Source organism: Capricornis sumatraensis, chromosome 16, assembly GCF_032405125.1.
Source record: "Capricornis sumatraensis isolate serow.1 chromosome 16, serow.2, whole genome shotgun sequence".
NCBI lineage: Eukaryota > Metazoa > Chordata > Mammalia > Artiodactyla > Bovidae > Capricornis > Capricornis sumatraensis.
The window spans coordinates 53,122,463-53,147,374 of NC_091084.1; the positions used below are offsets into that span (position 1 = coordinate 53,122,463).

General features: G+C 36.4%; 1 protein-coding gene across 1 annotated transcript in view; it reads right to left on the bottom strand.

The window, feature by feature from the left end:
• Positions 1-24,912, bottom strand: part of FCHSD2 (FCH and double SH3 domains 2) — a 244,574-nt gene that overhangs the window by 110,485 nt on the left and 109,177 nt on the right. The window contains exons 6-8 of the mRNA XM_068988167.1: positions 20,935-21,068; positions 17,121-17,175; positions 16,040-16,168 (exon numbers count right to left, since the gene is read on the bottom strand). Of these exons, the coding sequence (XP_068844268.1) occupies positions 16,040-16,168; positions 17,121-17,175; positions 20,935-21,068 (318 nt within the window). The remainder of the gene's footprint in view (positions 1-16,039; positions 16,169-17,120; positions 17,176-20,934; positions 21,069-24,912) is intronic.

Below are 24,912 nucleotides of genomic sequence, written 5' to 3' on the forward strand. Positions count from 1 at the left end.
CAAAATGTTAAATTCAGTGGTAACTGTCTACTTATTCCCTTCAAAATCTTAGGAGAGAATAAACTGCACTCATCTCAACGCTAGTAAAGTAATGCTCAAAGTTCTCCAAGCCAGGCTTCAGCAATATGTGAACCGTGAACTCCCTGATGTTCAAGCTGGTTTTAGAAAAGGCAGAGGAACCAGAGATCAAATTGCCAACATCCGCTGGATCATGGAAAAAGCAAGAGAGTTCCAGAAAAACATCTACTTCTGCTTTACTGACTATGCCAAGTCTTTGACTGTGTGGATCACAATAAACTGTGGAAAATTCTGAAAGAGATGGGAATACCACATCACCTGACCTGCCTCTTGAGAAACCTATATGCAGGTCAGGAAGCAACAGTTAGAACTGGACATGGAACAAAAGACTGGTTCCAAATAGGCAAAGGAGTATGTCAAGGCTGTATATTGTCACCCTGCTTATTTAACTTATATACAGAGTACATCATGAGAAACGCTGGGCTGGAAGAAGCACAAGCTGGAATCAAGACTGCCAGGAGAAATATCAATAATCTCAGATATGCAGATGACACCACCCTTATGGCAGAAAGTGAAGAGGAACTAAAAAGCCTCTTGATGAAAGTAAAAGAGGAGAGTGAAAAAGTTGGCTTAACTGGAGCCTATTATATAGAGTGAAGTAAGCCAGAAAGAAAAACACCAATACAGTATACTAATGTATATATATGAAATTTAGAAAGACGGTAACAATAACCCTGTATGTGAGACAGCAAAAGAGACACAGATGTATAGAACAGTCTTTTGGAGTCTGTGGGAGAGGGAGAGGGTGGGATGATGTGGGAGAATGGCATTGAAACATGTATAATATCATATATGAAACGAAAAAAATAAAAATGAAAAGACTAGTTACCTGGAAAAAAAAAAAAAAGCTCAACATTCAGAAAACGGAGATCATGGCATCTGGTCCCATCACTTCATGGGAAATAAATGGGGAAACAGTGGAAACAGTGTCAGACTTTACTTTTTTGGGCTCCAAAATCACTGCAGATGGTGATTGCAGCCATGAAATTAAAAGACGCTTACTCCTTGGGAAAAAAGTTATGACCAATCTAGATAGCATATTGAAAAGCAGAGATATTACTTTGCCAACAAAGGTCTATCTACTCAAGACTACGGTTTTTCCAGTGGTCATGTATCGATGTGAGAGTTGGACTGTGAAGAAGCTTGAGCAATGAAGAATTGATGCTTTTGAACTGTGGTGTTGGAGAAGACTCTTGAGAGTCCCTTGGACTGCAAGGAGATCCAACCAGTCCATTCTGAAGGAGATCAGCCCTGGGATTTCTTTGGAAGGAATGATGCTGAAGCTGAAACTCCAGTACTTTGGCCACCTCATGCGAAGAGTTGACTCATTGGAAAAGACTCTGATGCTGGGAGGGATTGGGGGCAGGAGGAGAAGGGGACGACAGAGGATGAGATGGCTGGTCACTGACTCAATGGACATTGAGTCTGAGTGAATTCCCGGAGTTGGTGATGGACAGGGAGGCCTGGCGTGCTGCGATTCATGGGGTCACAAAGAGTCGGACACAACTGAGCGACTGAACTGAACTGAACTGAAACTCCATTCCAGTGATTCTTCATCTACAGACTTACTCCTTCTTGGATCATCTCATTTCGTTTGGCTTTGAGCTATTTTTCTCAAGAATAAAAATCAGATTAACGAATTATGCAGAAAAACTTATTAAGAATTTAGGCTGTACCACCTTGCATATTCAGTTAACTTTTTTTTTGGTCAGTTAACTTTTAAAAGTACATCTGAGAGACAGAAACAAAAAAAGAGACAAAAAGAAAGAGACAAAGACCAGTCTTTGCCTTTATTTTTTGAGAATAGAATGTTTAATCACTTTTTTTTTTACTTCCTCCTCTGTGCTTTGTACAAAGTAGAAATTTAGGAAAAATTATCTTCCTTTTTCTTTAAGAAATCAAAAATATAAGATGCACCACTGATTTAAAAACATTAAAAGATTTTTAAAAACCCTGAATCTGAGAACCAAGGAAATATGGTATGTGTCAACTAACTGATTTAATAAGAACACAAAATGACCTGACATGCGTTTAAGTTAGATATTATAAAATCATGTCTGAAACTGGAATTCCGCAAACTCTATGAGTTTGAGCATAGAGCAAAGTTTATGCATGTTATTTGTGATAAGAAATACAAAATTTAAGTGTAAATGCTTTCCTGAATGAAACTTCAAACCTACACATTGTCCACAGTAGGTAAAACATCACCAAATGCACGCAAGTGAGGCCTGATCCTCAATCATAGGACTAGGATACTCTGTTCAGAAAAACACCTGTCTGAAGGCAAAGAGTATTTTTAACTGCGACTAACTACCTCAGTGACAGAATATAATCTGTATTATATTCTGTGACATCATTACATCAGCCTGAGACTCAGAAGCAAAAGCCACCAGAATATCAGAAAAATGAATACTATGTGCCTTTTCAAAATAGCATGAAAAGGAAAAACAAAAGGGAAAGGTTTTGATAAATGACTGACAAACAAAGAAAACTTTCTACAGCCAGAAATGGCTAAGAATGCTGAAGACTTTGTTCACATGTCACTTCCTTTCTTAGCCCCAAAGCTAACATCATCAATCTCCACTACTTCAAGTTTTTTAACCAACAATAAATACATTACAGAATCTAGGACGACCAATGAAAACCTAAATCTGTATTTCCAGTGAGCAAAAATAATCTAATATTTCTAATATATAAAAGTGGCCTAATACAAAAAATAATCAAATTTAATGGCAAAAGATTAAACTTCATTGAAAACTGCATAAAAAGCTAGGATAATAAATAGTCTAATATTCACATCCTCAGATGATTTATTTTTTTTTAAGCTACTTTAAAGGCATTTTAGAATTTTTTCCTCAAGGTCAAAAGTTTTTCAGTTTCACTAAAAATCCCTATTGCAAGCACTCTCAGCTCTCCCAAAACTCTCTCCTCACTCATACCTCTCCCCAAGATAGATGGAAGCAGTGATTTTTGCAATGTATCACTTTCAGCCCCCTGCTCACTGGAGTGCGTTCCTGTGAAATCATGTACTCTGCCACTATACATCCTACACCCATATAAGGCCTGGCTAAAATGCTAACTATGAAGCAAGGCCCTCCACAAAGAAAGACCAACTGGAACCACTCCCTCGTCATTCATTCAATGTCAATTTTAGGTGCCAGGTATAAAACAGCGAACAAAACCAGAGAACCTACTCTCAGGAATCTTACATTCCAATGAGATCTGATGGCTATCTGTACCATTTGTATTCATAGAAATGTATAACTGGAAGGAAGTATTCATGTACATATAGGGTTGCCTTGAAGATTACATGAGATAATATGAATGTAAAGCCTGTACAGAATAAAAGCCCAATAAATAATAGCTATTACTATTACATGTTCTTAGAATGTAGTTATTTTTATGAAGGTCTTCATTCCACTTCTAATTTTAAAGGCCCCAGTAGCAAGGATTAACATTGCAAGCATCTCACTTCTTTGGTAAAGAGGCACTCACAATTACATGTTATACAGAATGAAGAAAATAAAAGTGCAGTCTTGAAAATGAATGAAATTCTGACATGCACTAATAACATCTGTGCATGAGTGCTCAGTTGCTTCAGGGTGTCCGACTGTTTGCAACCCTATGGACTATAGCCCACTAGGTTCCTCTGTTCATGAGATTCTCTAGGCAAGAATATTGGAGTGGGTTGCCATGCTCTGTTCCAGGGCATCTTCCCAACCCAGGGATGAGACCTGAGTCTCCTGTGTCCCCTGCATTGCTGGCGAATTCTTTACCCACTGAGCCACCTGGGAAGCCCACTTATAACATGAGTGAACCTTAAAGACACTATGCTAAGTGAAATAAAGCAAACACAGAGGAACAAATATTGTACGATTTCACTTATATGAGATACCTACAGTAGTCATATTAATAGAGATAGAAAGTTGAATAGTAGTTTCCAGGGGGCTGGAGAAGGGAATGGGGAGTTATTATTTAATGGGTACCGAGTTTCAGTTTGAGAAGATGAAAAAGGAGGGATAGCGGAGGTGGATAGTGGTAATGGCTGTACAACATGGTACCAAACTACACATATAAAAATGATTAAAATGGTAAATTTTATGTTATTTATATTTTACCAGAATAATTAAGAAGTTAGTTTAGTTTTCTCACTTTCCTTTCCCCAAAAGATCTCAGAACAAGGCAAGCATGTCCACTTTCACCACTTCTATTCAACTGTACTAAGGATCTTAACCAATGATATATGGCAAGAAATAAAAAGACTTATAGACTAGAAAGGAGAGTAAACTCTTTATTCAATGTGACATGATCATGATCACTGAAAATTGTAAAGAATCCACAAAAAAGATACCAGAATAAGTGAATTTAGGAAAACTATAGGATACAAGGTCATGTGGCAAAACTGCATTTGCAAAAAGAAAAAAAAAGCCACAGCAACATTTCTGGTGCACATGTTCTTCCATAAACTCTGCATCACCTGCACTCCCACCCCATTAAGAAGTAGAATCTATTCTATTAATCCCTTTTGATGAGGGATACAACTTTGTAACTTTTTCAGTGAATGGAACACTCTATGACCTCTGAGGCCTGTGCCTGATTAGTCTCCCTCCCTCATAGAAGGCTTCCTTTCAGAAGGCTGGCCATTTCCAGAGACGTTTTACAGGATGGATGGCCCCCTTTTACTTTATTTCCTCACCACCTCTCCCTCTCCATTCTGCCTTTTTATTAATATTTCCTCACCTTCCCCCATCTGTTTTATAAAACAACCCAGCATTCAGACCCACGGAACATGGTTATTTTGAGACATCAGTCTGCCATCTTCTTGGTCAGCTGGCTTTCCAAATAAAGTTGTACTCCTTGCCTCAAGACCTTGTCTCTTGCATTTACTGGCCTGCTGTGCAGGGAGCAGAACAAGCTTGGGTTTGGTAACATGTCTACCTGTGCCCAGTAAAGCTAATCTAGTGACATCTGATTGTGGTGAAAGAAAGTACAGTGTTTATCACAAGGCACCAACACAAGGAGAAAGGGTGGTTCATGCTCAAAACCCCTGAACTCCTGAAGAGTTTCAGCAAAGCATTTTTAAAGGCAAGGTGAAAGAGGCACACCAGAGTATGTGATCAGCTAACGCACAATTCTTTTTGATTGGCTGATGGTGAGGTAACAGGGAAGTGTCACGGGTTAACATTACACTCCTCAATGCCCATAAGTCTTGGGGCTACATGCTCATGATCATCAAGTAGTTAATTTCTTCCATTTGGTGGTGGTTTTAGCATCTGGTATCTGGACTTACTGAGGCTCAGGATCTTTGTGTCTCAGCACAAAAGGAATTCAGGGAGAGGCAAAGTGATAGGCAAGACATAGAATTATTAATATAGGATGCTTGTAAGAGATGCAAGTGGGTAGGTGAGGGAGCTCTGCTTACTTGTAGACTTTTTGATGACAGCCAGTTTGACAGGTGTGAGGTGATATCTCATTGTGGATTTGATTTGCATTTCTCTGATGATCAGCTATGTTGGGCATTTCTTCATATGTCTGTTGACCATTTGTATATCTTCTTTGTAAAAATGTCTATTCAGATTTTCTAACCATCTTTAAATCAGATTGTTTTTCTTTTTTCTTTTAAACACTAAGTCATATGAGCTGTGTACACATTTTGGATATTTATCCTCTATTGGTCATTCCATTTGCAAATATCTTCTCCCATATAGTAGGCTGTCTTTCTGTTTTGTCCACAGTTTCCTTTGCTATATAAAGCTGTTATGTTTAATTAGATCGTAGTTGTTTATTTTTGCTTTTGTTTCTTTTGCCTTAGTATAAACAGATCCAAAAAAATATTACTAGGATTTATGTGAAAGAGTATTCTGCCTATGTTCTCTTCTAGGAATTTTACGGTTTCAGGTCTTATATTTAGGTTTTTAATCCATTTGAGTTTTTTTTTTTTAAGTAGTGTGAGAAAATGTTCTAATTTCATTCTTTTAATGTAGCTGCCTAGTTTTCCCAACACCACTTATAGAAGGAATTATCTTTTCTCCATTGTACATTTTTACCTTTATTGCTGTAGATTAAATGACTCCACATGTGTGAGTTTATTTCTGGATTCTCTGTTCTATTCCACTGATCTATGCATCTGTTTTTGTATCAGTATCATGCTTTTTATTAATTACTGTAGCTTTGTAAAACAAAGATTTACAAAGTGAGGGGGCATGATACTCCAGCTTTGTTCTTTTTTCTCACGATTGCTTTTGTCCATTATTGTTGACTCTCCAGCCCAAGACATCCAATTAAGCTCTCAAGTGAGAATACTCAATTTCCTGTTGGCCCTGTCCACTGGAGAATATGAGCAGTACATTATCATGATCTGATTCACATTTTTAAGAGATTACTTTGAAAAAAAAGTAGCATGAGGAGTAGCCAGCTAAAGCTCAGAATTCTATTTTAAAAAAAACAAAACAAAACCCTGTCTTGGAACAGTTGTTTCCAAATCATATTTCAAGGAATTCTTGTATTCAGCATATGCCTCAGGAACTAAGGGAAAGAAGCAGAGGATGACATATGCATGTATGGGTAATGGGGCCCACACAAAAGGGAAAAAGGCTCACAGCTTTAACCAAACAGCTTCCCTTTTATCTGCTTTCTATATAAGGATTCCACGTAGGAGTTTGTAGCAGTTATTCAACTGTTATGTAGGAGTTTGTAACAATTATTCAACTGTTAAAAATATTTTAAAATCACTGCTTTAAAAGTTTGGTAAAAATGGGCAAGAAGCCTCCTAATTATCTCTTTTTGTATCACAGGGAGCCAGTCATAATATAAACAACAAAACAGCAGAAAAGATCTTTAACCTCATATTCCATGTACCCTTTAGGGGCTGTTCTAGAGAATTAGACCGTCTTGTTTCTGTCTCACTGTTTATATGGATCACGTCCAATCTATCTCCGTATCACCATGCCTATCACCAAATATACACTTAGATCCTTGTTGAGTTTAAGATGACACACAAACGATGTTAAAAGATATAAGAAAAAGTTGCTGTAATACAATATCATCTCTTTGGTAAAGCTGCTAACACATACCACTCTTATGTATATTTCCTTAAGAAATTCTTGCATAAATACACCAAGAGACACATAAAAGAATGTTGATAGCAGCACTGTTTATAAGAGTAAAACAAAAACAACTAAAATTTTAGTTAAGAAAATGAGATGCAGTCACACGGGGAGCTTCCATTTTGCTAGTACTATTTCATTTCTGAAGCTGAGTGGTACGCTAATGGGTAGTCATTTAATTTTTCTCTGAATGTATTTGTACATTTAGAAAATTTCATACATAACTGTTAGAGTCCTATACCAAGGGTTAGAAACTATGGCCTGTGGGTCAAATCCAGCCTGATGCTTATTTTTATAATAAAGTTTTACTGGAACACAGCCATTCATTTGCTTACATATTATCAATGACTATCCTACAGCATCAGAGTTGAGTGCTTGTAACAGAGCAATCTAAACTATTTACTATTAGGCCCTTTAAGAAAATGCTGCTCACCTCTTTCTGTTCGATTTCAAGATATAGAATGCAAATGAAGAAGCAATTAATCCGGAAATAACATGAATACAATTATGGCTATGGTTATTGGGGAAAATGATGACCAGGATGGGAGGAAAACAAAAACTAAATAAGCTTTAGACCTCTGCTGTCCAACAGAACTCTCTGTGATGATGGCAAGATTCTATATCTGTACTGTTCAATATGATAGCCACTACCCAAGTCACTTTTGAGTACCTAAAATGTGACTCTTGTTACTAAAGAACAGAATTAAAAATTTTACTTATGTTTAATTACTTTAAATAGTCACATGAACCTAAGGACTACCATATTTGATAGTACAGATGTTGCTTCAGTTGTCACCTGAAATCTAGGAGGGGGTTCTTCAAGGGAACAATGAGAAACAAAGAGTTGCCTCTAGTTTAGAAAGTTTCAGCCACTGATGGAAAGGCAAAAGTATGGATAATTATTAAGGGAAAAGTTACAAATAGATTTGAGAATCATACAATACTAAAAAAAAACAGGCCAAATAATTACTCTCTCCAAGAAAAAGTATGTAAAGAGAAGCAGAGAGCCAGTCTTGACTCTTCTGTTGAAGTCAACCTCTTTGAGGTCTTCCATGCTCATTTATTAAGTGAATAAACATTACTAGGTGAATCAGAAGTATAACATCTAGAGCGATGGCAGGAAAACCAGAAAAGTTATGATTTAAAATCAAGATGAGAGTTACAAATCCTACATGAGAATGAAGAAGACTTTTGGAATAATTAGTGTTTTAGTCAGAAAAGCCTTAAAAATAAGAGACCTGGATACCAATAATGACTTTCTCTTCATTTAACCAAGACAAATATCTGTAAAAGATACACCATATTATCGTATTTTCTATATTTTGGTGACATATAAACATGTTCACCTTTTATTACTTGGCCTAATTATCAACTAGTTAGATATGTTTGGCATCCACTAAATATCTGTCTAGAAATAGGGTCCTAGTATTAAGCTTTTCAAAAAGTCTTTCATTAGATTGACATTTTGTTCTCTTTTCTACTAAGATGCATTATACTTCATCCTTCCTCATCCAAACCACTAAGAAAAATATTCCGCAAGCTTCTAAAAGTAAAACTATCAGCTTATATATTGTACAAGAACACTCTACAAAAAAGGAGCATTTGAGGAACAAACTACAAGACATCCTAGCAGTCAGCTGAACTTTCCCACAGATTTGATAAAATCAGTTATCCAGTTTGCATGGCCAAGCAACAGTTCTTTTTTTGTTGTTGCTACTGTTGTTTTATTTTGGTGTTCAAAAAAACCTGCCTGACAAGACGCAGACACTAGTAATATATTTAATGTCCACTCTAATCATAAAGTATACAAAGTATTCCTTGGGAAACCTGTCTAAATACTTTTATTTAGAAACTGATATGATCTTACTCTTTAGAATAATCATGATGGGGCAGAATTTGTGATTTTCAATTGTTAATTTTATTCTACAGTTCTCTCAGAATTTATGACATTCATGGTATGTTACTGCTTATTATACTAAATTTTACTATCAATAATACTGGAATGGTATGTAGAAAAGAACACAGCATGAAATCTAGGAAAGATATGGTATGAAGTTACAGAAATCTTGATTTAAGTCCTAACTATTATATAGATCAGCTGAATCTCACAGCGCCTCCACCATCTGATTTGTAAAACAGGGAAAAAATAATATTTACTTTGAAAGATATTATGAAATTATGAAAAGCTAAATGAAATAATGTATTTTAAGCTACCTAGAGAAGAACCTAGCAATGTTAGACATCCAAACAGTTGCTCTACTCTCACTCCCAAGCATTCAAGGTCTCTTCTATTCTCTCCCCCTCCTCATCCTAAAAAAGTAAGATTTATTTAAAACAGAATAACAGAATTTATGTTATTTAATAGGATGATAATGACATGTATACCAATTTTCAAAATTAACAAAATACTCTTCATTGTCTTATTTGCTCCTGACAGAAGTCAAAGGAGATAAGATAGGGCAGGATTATTCCACATTTAACAAGGAAAGAGGAAATACATCTAATGAATGGGTATAATTTAAAGAGCTAATGGCACCAGCTCTGAAGGCAGAGAAACCTGCCAGAGTTGAATCCAGGCTTTGTCATAGCTTCCTTATTTGTAAAATGAGAATGATTCATTCTGCAAGGATAAAAATGAGAGTAATTGTTCATTCACTCTTCAATAAGTATTAATTTATAAACATTAGCACATATTAGGAATCAAACACTGTACTAGATAGCAAGGATGGAGCCTCAAGTGATACAGACAATAATTACTGTCCTCATGGAATGTATAATTAAGTGGAAGATAAGGCAGTTATCACATAAATCACACATATACAGGTAAAACTACAACCATGTTTCAAAGTGCTTCAAAGATGAGATAAATCATTTTATGAGCCCATCAGATTGGGTGGGAGTGTAACTGGGTTAAGGAGATCATGAAACCCTTCCTCAGCAAACAACACAAGAAAAGATCTGAAGAAATGATGAAAGGAGCAAAGTAGTAGTTTTGACCAGCTCAAGAAGAGATACAAAGATACTAATATTCAGCTTCCCCTACAAATGGCCCACCAGAACACCATATAGGGAAGCTCAAAGTTCAAAAGTCCTACCCACAGGCTAAAAGAGAGACCATGCATGGAAAAGAAAACTTCAAAATAAATTCTGTCATTGAGACCATCAGAATTAAAAAGAAAAGATAAAGCACAGAAACCTGTTATATATAAAAAAAGGAACATTCAGGATATTAAAGGAACAAAATTCAGGATATTCAGGAACAAAAGGATATTAAAACCATGCTGAAAATAATTAAAAACTTAACAAAAAACTATAAAGCTGAAGAGGTATCTCAGACAGTAGAGCATAATGACAAAGGACAATAAAAGAAGAAAAAAGAAATTTGCAGGACTAGACCTGGAGATCTAACATCTTAATAACAGGAGTTCCAGAAAGAGAAAACAAAAGGGAAAAACTAATTTAAGAATCAAAGGACATTCTAGAAATATTTCATAAACTGAAAAGAAAAAACACTAGAGCAGATATGAATAATGAAGAATCAGATAGTTCAGAGTTCTCAATATCTTTGTGACCCCATGGACTATACAAGACAACAGGAAGCAAGACAACAATTGTCTTCAACATTTGAATAAATAAAGTTTTTAACCTTTAATTCTATTCCGAAGTATGAGCACAGAAAAATAACACCTTCATAACACAGTATCTTAAAAAACTTATCTCTCATGCCCACTCTCTCAAAGTACTGCTGCTGCTGCTGCTGCTGCTAAGTCGCTTTCCACCAAGGAACAAAGTATACTAAGAACAAAGAAGATGCGATACAGACAGTTGAGGACACTACACAGGAGACAGGCAAAGAGAGGTCCCAGAACAACCCCATTACAGGGCACACAGAGGGCAATTAAACCAGACTAGAGGACTGTAACACAAAAGATAAACATAAGGAGGGCTGTCGTCTAAGATGCTATCAACTGATAATCAAAGAATAGAACATCCCAGAAATATAAGGGGAAAAATAGAATAGTCAGTTGTTTTAAATCCCTGAGAAGGTGGGAGGGAATGAGATACCATTCAAAGCTGAAGTGAAACGATCATCTTTAGAAAGGAGAAACAACTCTTTTATTAGACTTCTTGGAAGAGTCTTCAATAAAGATGAAGCCTGTAATAGGACAGTAACGGAATTCCCTTTTAATGGTTTCTATTTTCTCTAAAAATTAGCAAGAAAGACCACCTGCCAAGTGTGAAAGAGCTGGGGTAAGTCTGAGATTTTAAGAGAAGGGGAAAAGTTGACAAAATTGTTGAAAATAGTACAGAAAGTCAACCAGGGAAATACAGGAGGATATCTGAACAGTGTTGAGGATCCATTTGAAACTGGTTCCACATTAGTTTGGGCTTCCCTAGTGGATCAGATGGTAAAGAATCCACCTGCAATGCACGAGACCTCGGTTCCATCCCTGGGTTGGGAAGATCCCCTGGAGGAGGACCTGGCAACCCACCCCAGTATTCTTGCCTGGAGAATCCCCATGGACAGAGGAGCCTGGTGGGCTATAGTCCATGGGGTCACAAAGAGTCAGACACGACTTAGCGACTAAGCACAGCACAGCCACAGTAATTTATGATCACGAATGTGCCTTATTGAAAGATTTTTTTCAATAGGACTTGATTATTTATACGCTCGGAGAAGGCAATGGCACCCCACTCCAGTACTCTTGTCTGGAAAATCCTATGGACCGAGGAGTCTGGAAGGCTGCAGTCCATGGGGTCGCTGAGGGTTGGACACGACTGAGTGGCTTCACTTTCACTTTTCACTTTCATGCATTGGAGAAGGAAATGGCAACCCACTCCAGTGTTCTTGCCTGGAGAATCCCAGGGACGGCGGAGCCTTGTGGGCTGCCGTCTATGGGGTCGCACAAAGTCGGACACGACTGAAGTGACTTAGCAGCATTTATATGCTGGTAAAGAGTAGTTTATCCAGAGTTTGGATTTCATTTATTTATAGGCTAGTGTGTTAAACAATGAACTATACACACTAACCAGGTCAAAGAAGAAAATGAGAAAGGATAATAGGCATAAAGTGATTAGAATTGCCTGGAGAATCCCAGGGACGGGGGAGCCTAGTGGGCTGCCGTCTATGGGGTCGCACAGAGTCGGACACGACTGAACTGACTTAGCAGCAGCAGCAGGGTAATATCAAGTAATCAAAAAAAAAAAAAAAAAGAGACAGTTGTGATGACTACTATCCATGGTCCTTTTATGTGAATTCATTATTCTGATTCACCATTTCTAAATTATCTTTCTTCAACTAGACTGAGCTCTTTAAGAACAAGAAGAGTGTCTTGTTTATTTTTGCTTCTTCCAAGCCTAGCACAGTAGCTACCATACTATAGTGAAAGTAAAGTCGCTCAGTCGTGTCCGACTCTGCGACCCCGTGGACTGTAGCCCACCAGGCTCCTCGGTTCATGGGATTCTCCAGTCAAGAATACTGGAGTGGGCTGCCATTTCCTTCTCCAACCATACTATAAGTAACTATTAAATGTGTATCATTGTATGATAAAATCAATGACTCAAATTTCCTGCTTTCAAGCTATTCATATAAAATTTTTTAAAGTAATTTTTTTGGAGTATAGTTACTTTACAATGTCGTGTTAGTTTCTACTGTGAATCAGTTATATGTATACATATATCCCCTCTTTTTTGGATTTCCTTCCCATTTAGGTCACCACAGAGCATATAATAGAGTTCCCTGGGCTGTACAGCAGGTTCTCACTGGTTACCTATTTTGTACATATTATCAATAGTGTATATATGTCAATCCCAATCGCTCAGTTCCTCCCATGTACCCACTATCCCCCTTGATATCTATGCATTTATTCTCTATATCTGTGTCTCTACTTTTGCTTTGCACATAAGATCACCTATAGCATCATAAAAATTTTGTTTAAAAGATTCCAGTTAAGCTATTGTAACATTAACAAAAATCCAGAAAATAGATAGTCATTAAAGGGCCACTATCAATTCAATGATAGAAGCTTACTAAGTAGCTAATAGTGTAATTAATGGATATTATTCAATATTGCAGACTACAGAATTCGCATAATGAAGGAAATGAATTAGCACACACAATGTGAAATTTGAGAATACAATTTCCTGTTTCTAAAGTACAGGAGGGATTCCTGCCTCAATTTTTTATCATTCAATACCCTATAATGTTTCATGAAATGAGTAATCTGAAGCACATCTACCCAATGACGATCAAATACCTAGGTATGCAAGGACTTCAAAGTGTGTTCAAAGATACATAATCTGAGGCCCAGCTAGGCCCATTAACCTCCTCTTTGTTTCTGGCAGGGAGTAGATCCCCCAAATAATACTGTACCTTTCCTGGTATATAAAACGTCATAGGGTTTTAGGTAAGAAATCTTTTTTGACTGTGGATTCAATTAAAAAAAAACACATATTTTATTTTTGTTACTGTTTAAATTAATACAATGTTCATTTAAAAATATTCAAAGGGGAGAGTATATATTTGCCAAGTCTACAGTTGGTCCTTGTAAGTCTGAAGCACTATGCAACACCTAATAAAATGTCTAAACCTCTAGGTCAACTATTTTATGGGAAAATGTATGAAGAGTTCTCGTCTGGGATGTCAAAACAATTCAGATCTCTCTCATCTCTTATATTCTAACCAGCAGAAGTCAGAATAGCATAGACATCAGGAAAAGGGGTTTCACACAATAAATCAAAAGGAAATTAAAAAAATGCAATAGGATACTTCTTAATGGCACCTCATTCCAGTACTCTTGCCTGGAAAATCCCATGGACGGAGGAGCCTGGTAGGCTGCAGTCCATGGGGTCACTAAGAGTCAGACACGACTGAGCGACTTCACTTTCACTTTAGTTCAGTATTACTCTCTCCATCCCACCATTTTTCCTTAAAGGTTCCAGCATATGTCCTGTCTATTTTCAAGGAAAGAATCTGTAGTTTCTGGACAGAGTTTATCTCTTTCTCAGAGCCATCGTATCAAAAAAAAGAAAAAAAACAATAACTTGATGCACTCCCTTCTCAACATCTCTGATTTGTAGAGCAAGCAATTCAATCAAAGCAATGTGTTTGGACAGTCATTAAGAACAATGTATTTGAGAGGGATGGCTTGAAAATAAAGACAGAATAATCAAGTTTGGGCCCTTGAGAGGACAGGAGAGAGAGATACAATTTCAAGCAGTACTTGTCTACCAGCCCTGAGGGCAAAACTGGCAGCAGGTTAAAAAAGTTTCTCCTCCACCCTTTGTCTTTTCCTTGAGTTAAAGTTTAAAGTTAAAGATACATATAGATGTATAAACAGAGGAAGACCAAGATCGAATTTTGGCATACAAGTAATTGTAACCCATTCTAACATTCTCATATACCTCTAGTTATATTTTCTCTTGCTTTACCCCCAGGCACCTCAGAATAATAAAATGTTAATGCACAAGCTTACCTATCAATTACGTATAAAATGATTAAATTTAAAAAATCTAAGCCTTTGACTGTGTGGATCACAATAAACTGTGGAAAATTCTGAAAGAGATGGGAATACCAGACCACCTGACCTGCCTCTTGAGAAACCTATATGCAGGTCAGGAAGCAACAGTTAGATCTTGACATGGAAGAACAGACTGGCTCCAAATAGAAAAAGGAGTACGTCAAGGCTGTATATTGTCACCTTGCTTATTTAATTTATATGCAGAGTACATCATGAAAAACGCTGGACTGGAGGAAGCACAAGCTGGAATCAAGATTGCAGGGAGAAGTATCAATAACCTCATATATGCAGATGACACCACCCTTATGGAAGAAAGTAAAGAACTAAAGAGTCTCTTGATGAAAGTAAAAGAGGAGAGTGAAAAAGTTGGCTTACAGCTTAACATTCAGAAAACGAAGATCATGGCATCTGGTCCCATCACTTCATGGCAGACAGATGGGGAAACAGTGGAAACAGTGGCTGACTTTATTTTTCTGGGCTCCAAAATCACTGCAGATGGTGATCGCAGCAATGATTTTAAAAGACGCTTACTCCTTAGAAGGAAAGTTATGACCAACCTAGATAGCATATTAAAAAGCAGAGATATTACTTTGCCAACAAAGGTCCAACTAGTCAAGGCTATGGTTTTTCAGGTGGTCATGTATGGATGTGAGAGTTGGACTATAAAGAAGGCTGAGCACCGAAGAATTGATGCTTTTGAACTGTGGTGTTGGAGAAGACTCTTGAGAGTCCCTTGGACTGCAAGGAGATCCAACCAGTCCATCCTAAAGGAAATCAGATCTGGGTGTTCATTGGAAGGACTGATGTTGAAGCTGAAACTCCAATACTTTGGCCACCTGATGCGAAGAGCTGACTCACTGGAAAAGATCCTGATGCTGGGAAAGATTGAGGGCAGGAGGAGAAGGGGACGACAGAGGATGAGATGGTTGGATGGCATCATCAACTCAATGGACATGGGTTCGGGTGCACTCCAGGAGTTGGTAATGGACAGGGAGGCCTGGCATGCTGCAGTTCATGGGGTTGCAGCGTCAGACATGACTGAGCGACTGAACTGAACTGAAGCTTTTAAAAAATAATCATATATTAATAACCACTATACAGTAAATAAATGCTTTTGCTAGAGAATAATACAACCTTTTACTATGATTTGGCTTTAAACATTTTCTTATACTAAAATTAATTCAGAATTATATGAAACAGAGGTTTCATAAACAAGACAAAGTATATTCCATATTCCAGCAAAATGCAAGGTACTGCCTGCTATTCTACAGACTCAATCCTATACACCCAACAGTCAACTCATACAAAATTACTGCAGATATTAGGCTGTATTACCTTCATAATATTAACTAAATCTGTTTGATAGTAGCGATCCTGGTGTGCATTTGCAGCCGCTAATGTAAGAAGATAATCATTCCTTGCGTGGGTAGCTTTGGAATTACACTCAGATCGCCGGGCTTTTAACTAAAACATAGTAAGAGGAAAAAATAGTTAGTGCAAACCGATACAGTACTGAAAAACATACAAGGGTACTACCACTCTTAATCAGTTCCCCAATAAGAGTAAATTAGATGATCAGGTGAAGAAACATTTATATGCATGTAAGAATTCTTCAACACTATTGAAGAATTCAATAAACAGTGACTAGAACTGTGTCACATAGTAAGTTCAGTTCAGTTCAGTTCCGTCCAGTCACTCAGTCATGTCTGACTCTGCGACCCCATGAACTGCACCACGCCAGGCCTCACATAGTTAGAGGGTTTTCAAATATTTATTATTTATACTTTATGTATTTTCAAAGCTTTTGAGGGAACTTCAAAATTGTATGCTCATTTTATTCTGATGGGACAATAATGTTTCTCAAATTAAGTAAGTCTCTTATCTTCAAGGACATCAGTAAATCTGCTCGAGTTAGAAAATCATTTTTAAAAAATCAACACCCTCTAATGCGCCAAAAGAAATGCATGCTAGAGGGGAGCTTAGCAGACAAAGGCAGGTCACTAAGCTTATTTATCAGGTATTCTACAGCTTGAGGATACCACAGGAAAAATTCACTTGCATCTGGCCTAGAATATTGTGCTCAGAGGTATAAATATAAGTGAAACAGATTTTGTAAAGCTTTCTAAAGCCAATAGACCAGTTAAAGTCTCTTGGACTAAGTGCTAAAGGCAACAGTCCTAAACAGGTTAGGCACAGAAATTTACCTCTAATGCAATCTTAAGAAGCAGGGAGTATCCAAAGGGCTGACACCTCATTGAAAAATCCCATGAACTGGGAAAAAAGTTCTTCCCTAATGACTTTAAAATGCTTTTCTATATGGAAACTAGATGGAAATAATTTAACTACACCTTCAAAAGGCTCAGTTCTTTTTTTTTAAGCTAAGGTTTCTTGTGAAATAAAGTTTTCAAAAACTCACCTTTACGCTTGCCTTCTGTAAACTGATTCTTGATTGAAAAAGACTAAGTTTAGATCTACAATGAAAATAGAAAAGTATATTTAATAACATCAAATTACATAATGATTAAATATTATAATTAATAAATTTTTAAAAAAGTGACCTTTTCCCTTAACACTATTCTAAAAGAGAACTGGATAAATAGAAAACCAAAAGCAATGATTATTTTCCTTTATTTTACTACAGGAAGAATTTAATATTATGGTGAAAAAGAAAATAGTGGGATTAATAAAAATATCCTGAATGACAAAAATACAATTTGACAAATTCAGTATGTTAGTATTGCCTAATAAACAGAAGCCATCAAACTATAGGTTATTCCCAGTATCATATAGTTGCACGTACTTTAGTACCTGCAAGGAAGCTTAAAGAGGCCCACGGACAACCAACCTATGGAGGCAAAGATTAGCAGGCTTTCCCGGCCCATAACAATAGGCTGCAATAGGCTGTAACAATGCCAGGAATGCAACCTATGGTATGATATAGACAGGCTCTACAAAGGCCTTAATTCCATCATGTCTCCCACTAACGGTTCTTGTTGGAGTGCTCCCTCCACTCTTAATATAGTATTCAGAACATAGTGATAAAGCCCTTTGACTTTCTACCCTGTACGATTTTACTCTGATTAACCTTCTCTTTTCTGGGGTCCTTATTTCTCTCAATCCCTCTCAGCTTGTGAGGGGAACCACAATCAAAATCAGTAATAAAAATATTGTAACTTTACCCAAACAACTAGAGATAAAAGTAAGGAGAAAGTCAACAGACAAATGCTAAGGAACAACCAACATTCCCACAACCAGTGATTTTTGAAGCTGTTTGTCTTGACTACAGTGTCATGGTGATTGCCATGGGACAAGTCAATGCGTGTGCTGGAAGCTATGCCATAATACGAAGTAAAGTTGCAGGCCATTTGGTATTGGAGGACAGAGCAAGACAGTCTCTGCTGAGCAAATGTGAAGAGGATAGCAAAAGCTGTCTCTCAACTTTCTAAAAAGAGAAAAACATTCTCTTGTTAGATGCACAAATATGCATTCCAACTGCTCCACTGTTTAAAAAAAATAGTTGGATCTAAGATACTCCTGTATTTTTCTACTTTGTTATTATATTCATACTTGATGGGGGTTTTAGTAATCAGATTCTTATTCGTTTTGATCTAGAAAAACAAAGGCTACAGACTTTAAAATTGGAGTGCCTGTTCAGGGTTAAGAAAGACTGTGTTTGGGGTATACTCATTTCTACTTTTTTTGTAGCCATTATCTAAATAGTCTGAGTTGCATCTGGATTTTCTAATATAAGGATTTAAGTTTACGATTTCTACTTCATTTGCTAATCTTCATACAATCCTTGTGTGGCAATAAAGAAAATACTAGTAACAAGTAAAATAATAAAATTTCTAGCTTCAAAGATTATCATCTAGAACAAATAAAATATATATTGATACAAACAATGAACTGTACTGCATACCCCCCTTCCTCACCCACCTTCCAAATGTTAATGTTCCTTAGGTTTCCAAACTCAACTTCTCATCTCATTTTATATATGATGCCATCCTTTTAACTATCATCTGATATGCAACTGACCCCCAAAGCAAGATCTTCAGGCCCAAATTCTCCTATGAGAGTAAGATACATAACGCTCTACCAAATATATTAACTCCACGGTCCCACAGGTTTTCTAGAACCTATATATTTAAAGTGGAACTCATTCATCAAACTGTATACTTCCTTCTATGTTCTCTCCTAATGTACACATCTCACTACCTATCAAATCATCTGTCAAAACTGTATATAGCCCAGTTTTCACTTCCCCCTCCTGGTCTTTCTTCTCATCTCTATTTAGAAAAACCATTCTTCAGAACTGTGTCCAAATACCACTTCTTCTATAAAGGTTTCCTTTCTCATTAGGTAAAATTAATCTATCTTCTAGACTTATATAACAGTGTTTTCACATAACTACTAAAATAAATTAATTACCAGGTGACATTAGGCATTTACTTTCTTTGAGTTTACTGTGAATAAACAAACCGTAAATTTACTTTAATATACATTTGTTTTTAATTCTAGGCTTTAAACTTTTTGAGGGCAAAGCTTATCTTACTGATTTCTGGATCCACGGTACCCAATATAATCATTCAAAAAAAACCTTAGCAAGTGAATAAAGAGATATTTCTTTCCCTGTTGTAGAATTAATTTTCATGAAAAGCTACACGTGGAACTAAATGTCTGATCTGTTGTATCCTCTTTGAATCTAAGCCATACTAGGAGGCAGTTTCTTGTGATCAGCATCTGTGCCAAATCCATTTGTGTGTGTGTTAGTCGCTCAGTTGTGTCCAACTCTTTGCGACCCCATGGACTGTAGCCTGTCAGGCTTCTCTGTCCATGGAATTCTCCAGGCAAGAATACTAGAGTGGATTGCCATTCCCTTCTCCAGAGGAACTTCCCCACCCAGGAACTGAACCCTGGTCTCCTGCTTCACAGGCAGATTCTTTACCGTTTGAGCTATAGGAAAGTCCCTGTGTACTTCTCAAGAAAAGCCCCATAACTGTCCTCATTTTTACCCGTGGACCTTGGCTCAAATAGGTATTTATATATGCTCTACAAAATCTGTCAATTCTGTTTTCAAATCCCTGAGAGTTTTAAAAAACAAGTTCTTAAAAACCACCATGACAGGATATCCCTAATGGAGAGAAGCTAATCTTAAAAACTTCAGATCTTACCGGGAGATGGGTTCACCAACTCTTAAGAAAGTACAGGAAATATATGTATGCTTATAAAAATAAAATAATTAAGAAAATAAACTATGGGAAATATTAAATATGTTTTCCAGTAACAGTAAGCATGTTATGAGTATTCATTTACCATCCCTTGGTACAAAATACACTTTCCAGGAGCCCCTAAATTTTTACATTTGCCTGAGATTGCTTAATTTCCTACAGACAGAAAAATATATTAGAAAGACACCCCTGACTCCTTCCTAGTCTGCACAAGTGTTCAATTGTACAGACTTTCTGATTCCATCACTAGGAGTTCAAACTCCTACATTTTCCATCAGGGAGCTGACTGAATGGGAGTCTTACCCTTCCTTACAGACATCTTCAGAATACGACTCAATAACACAGGTTTCTTTATTCTTAAAAAATTTTAATCTTTCCTCAAGCTGTCACTGCAAAAATCTCTAACTGCTAGCTTTACATTTCTTTGTGTTATAAACTGCCAGTTCCTTCTTTTTCTAATTATTTTCAAATAAAGGACTTGTAATTCACATATACTTAAAGTAAAATTCACACACAGTTGCTAAAGCATACATTAAAAAGTGTATGTTAGAACTTCATATAAGAGAAAATTCTAGGGCAGGATTTCTACACTGAAGTCAGTGCTCTTGTTCACTTAATGCGTCCATCATCCTTCAATGGCACACTGAGCATCAGGGATTTTTCAACTACAACTGGTTTAGTCTGGCATAAGAAAAATGAGGCTCTAAAACCCTGATATTCAGACATCTAAGCAACTTAAGCAGACTTTTGCTAAGCTTCCAATACAATGTTCATTTGTCTTCTTTCTTTTTCAAAATTCAATTTAATGTGAAAACTGATGAAACATTCTCATTTTGCTAATATTAATTTAAATAAAATCAACCAATGTAAGAGAAAAATTTGATCTAAAGTATGTAGCATTTACAGGTCTGATGAAATGCCCTGTACTAACAGAAAACAAAGTACTGGCAAAAATAACATTTATTTGCATAATTACTTTTTCAGAAATGCTAAAACACATACTTTGCCTCGATGTCGGCTTTCTCTCGTACTGCATGAGCCATCTGTTCAGTCTCAAAGTACTTCTTCTTGCCTTTAGCTAAATCTTTTACTGTCTCTTGCAATTCAGTTTGGATCTTTGTCAACTGGTCCACACACTGTAAAATACAAAGTGCAGTTATTATGACTTTAGTCTTTAGGCTTACAAAAAATGAGTGTGTCCTAAGAACTATGCACTATGCCCTCAGGTTGGAAACCCAGGAGAAGAATCAGCACGTTTAGAACCCTTCAAATTGCAATTAAAATCCAGTGAACAGCTGGTACTCCCATTTCAAGTAATGTATGGAATAGTGTCACATTTTGCCTAATAACTCTGCTTTGAGAAATAACCTCTGAGTGCTGCTGATAACTGACTAGGGCATAAGAAGAGCAACAAAGAAAATGTTCTCAGAGTTGGAGCAGAGCAATAAAGGCAAAAGATTAAAGTAATTCTGTAATATTCATAATGTCTCCTACCTATATGTTTGGGGAACTTAGGCACAAAGGATACTGAAGGATTCATCTCAGAAGTGAGTGAAGGAATAGTGAAATCTGAGAAGTTTAACATGGTAAGTCCAAGATGAAGGATAGAACTAAGAAACCTGGGTACCACATAACAATTATTACTCAAAACTATCCCAAATTCAACTCTTTGGATACACATACAGATTCTAGGAGAAGGGACAGACATAGTAAGTCAAAGAAATATTTAATGAATAACTCTTATAACACAATGGGGCCCAAGTAACACTGCTTTGGGACCCTTCTGGATGTCCAAAGTGGAATTTTTTTTCCCCAGTTGGAAAGAGTTTGAGGCCAGTTTCCCCAGTTTCACCAGTCTGAGGTCAATTCAGGGCAGCCTCCATTGAAAAACTTCTGAGCCTGGAATAACACTGTCAATATATGGTGGAGACTGAAGAAACTCAGCAAAGCAGGAAGAGACACCTGTAAGAGACTACTGTGCCAGGATGAACAGTGTAGAGCAGAACAAGAACGTCAGAAGAGCAAGGGTAAAGCACAAACAAATTTAAACTTAAACGTCTAACACACAGGCTAGAGTTTCTCAGGAACCTGGGTGTTAAGAAAGGGCCTACTCTACAGGAAGAGAGAGACTTGAAAGGTTCCCTATGGGTACATTTATTGAGCACGTAATAAGTGTCAGGCTATGAATAAAGGGTAGAACAAAACAAAAACACCTCTTTCCTCCTTCACGACAACCTGACACTCCCATAGAATAGTGCTAAGCATCCCAATAATGCCATGCTTGCATGTGTGAAGAGCTAAGAGAATGCTCCATGGCTGCAATTAGATATTAACAGTCAGGAAGTGGAGCAGAGCCTGAAAAAATACAGCTGTGTTTAATGGGCAAAGGGGATGGATTATTTAAAAGAAGAGTCAGGTGTAAGGTCTATATCCAAAATGTACAATCAAAACAATGAAACTTGGCCTCAGAAAAACTATTCAATGAAGGGAAGCCCAAGAGTCCCATGGTGATACACAGCACTGAAAAGGTCTGCTAATTTGAATATTTTGAGAGGAAATGAAACACAGTAGGTCAAAGGTTTTCCTGAGGATTGCAAGCCATGTGGATAGAATCTTGGAATATTCACACAGAGTGAACACCATGGGTACATGTACATGAGCACATACACACAAGCACATGCATATACACACACACACACACACACACACAGAGCCACTCACTCCTTATTTCCCTACCCTCTGAAGGAAAAGACATCTCTCCTTACTCTCAGGTAACCAAATATCTCATAAATATTACTTAATTTCCACCTATAAAAGGTTATTAATTAAATTACATTCTATATGTGCCACAATATTAGATGAATTTTGTGTTATTCATATTTTTAAAAGGACTTCTCAAAAATCTCTTCATTAAACTCTAGTTGGGTCTATCCTACTTGCTTTTTCTCTTTACATAAGTTTATAAGATAGTTTATAAAACAGGGTTAGAGAGCCTGTGTGCACAATGAAGAGATATCTTGTGACCCTTTCTTCCCTAGCATTCATTAAAATAACAACCAAGTGTTTTCCACCACCCAAGTGAACTGTTTCAAGTGAGAGTAATTTGGGTTCTTCTTCAAAGGAAAATGCCTGCACACAGCAAAATATCAAAAATATTTATTAAATAAAGGTCATCAAACTTAATTTGAAAAAGAGTAAGATTTCCTTTCCAACTTTTAAAATAAAAAAATTTTTTATCTGTAGAAATCCAATTTTCTGAGGATTAAGTTATATACTTAAAAAGAAGCTGAGAAAAGCCTTGATGTGATATATGTCCAACTTTTTCCTAAGATGTATTAGCACTGAACAGAGACATGAATAAGTTTACATTAGAGCTAAGTGACCATACCAAATGAAAAATGTGGATATTATAATTCAGAATTCTGAGGAAATTAAAAGTATGATTCCTGAGTATGACACAGATACTAGGATAGATAGACCTGCTAACAACTTGAAGGTTCTCTGGCCTACTAATCATGTCCTGGAAATTCATCCTAAGAAAATAACTTTCAAAAATTTTAATTTTTATTACCTTAGTGGTAATAAAACAGAGGAATGATTAAATAAGGCAGAATAAATGAAAGATGTATTCAGAAGTAAAATATAATAAACATAAAGTTTGTATAGAAACATTAACAATAAATTAGGAAATAGAGAATGCAAAAAACCAGAATACTCTAAAAATAATATCCATGTATTATTAATCACAACTACTATAAAAACTAAGAAGGTAAAGGAGTAGGAAACATAGTCTACTGACGTGAAGAAGTTATTTTTCTATAAAACTATTTAAATAAATAAAATTGACAAAACAGAGAAAATTTTAAAAAAGAACATGAACATTAAAATGTTACAGAGGGGTTAACATTCAAATATATAAACAGTTCAAACAATTTGATATTAAAAAAAAACCTGATTAAAAAATGGGCAGAAGACCTGAATAGACAATTTTCCAAAGAAGATATACAGATGGCCAACAGTCACATGAAAAGATGCTCAACATCACTAGTCATCAGAAAAATGCAAATCAAAACTACAGTGAGGTATGACTTCACACCTATCAGAATGACTATCATCAAAAAGACCACAAATAACAAACGCTGGCAAGGATGTGGAAAAAAAAGGGAACCTTGGTACTCTGTTGGTGGGAATATAAATCAGGGCAGCCACTGTGGCAAACAGTATGAAGCTTCCTTAAAAAAACTTAGAACTACCATACGATACAATAATCTACTCCTGGCAATATACCCATAGAAAATGAAAACACTAATTTAAAAAGATACATGCACCTCAGTGTTCATAGAAGCATTCTTTACAATTGCCAAGATTTGGAAGTAATCTAAGTGTCCATCAACAGATGAATGGGTAAAGAAGATATGGTATTATATATAACTCACACACAAAGGAATACTACTCAGTCATAAAAAAAGAACAAAAATTTGCCATTTGCAACAACATGGATGGATTCAGAGGGTATTATGCTTAGTGAAATAAGTCAGAGAAAGCCAAACAGTGTACATTAATACTTATATGTGGAATTTAAAAAATAAAGTGGTGAATACAACAAAGAAGAAGAGGACTCATATATACAAAGAACAGACCAGTGGTGACCAGTGGAGACCAGTGGTGACCAGTGGAGACCAGTGGAGTGAGGTAAGGGGAGAGGGGCAAGAGACAAGATACATGAATATATTGGGCAGCACGAAGAATATATCCAGTACTATACAGTAACTATAAATGAAGTATAATCTATAAATATTTTAAACCATATTATTCAACTCAAACTAATTTAATACTACAAATCAACTATATTTGAATTAAAAAGATATTACAGATGGAGAATTTTAAGTCAAATTGGTTTTGATCATGAACAATTTGGTTTAGACTATCCTCTTCTAGCCTATTAACTGTAAAAGTTAGACAACAGAGATTTTTAGAAAT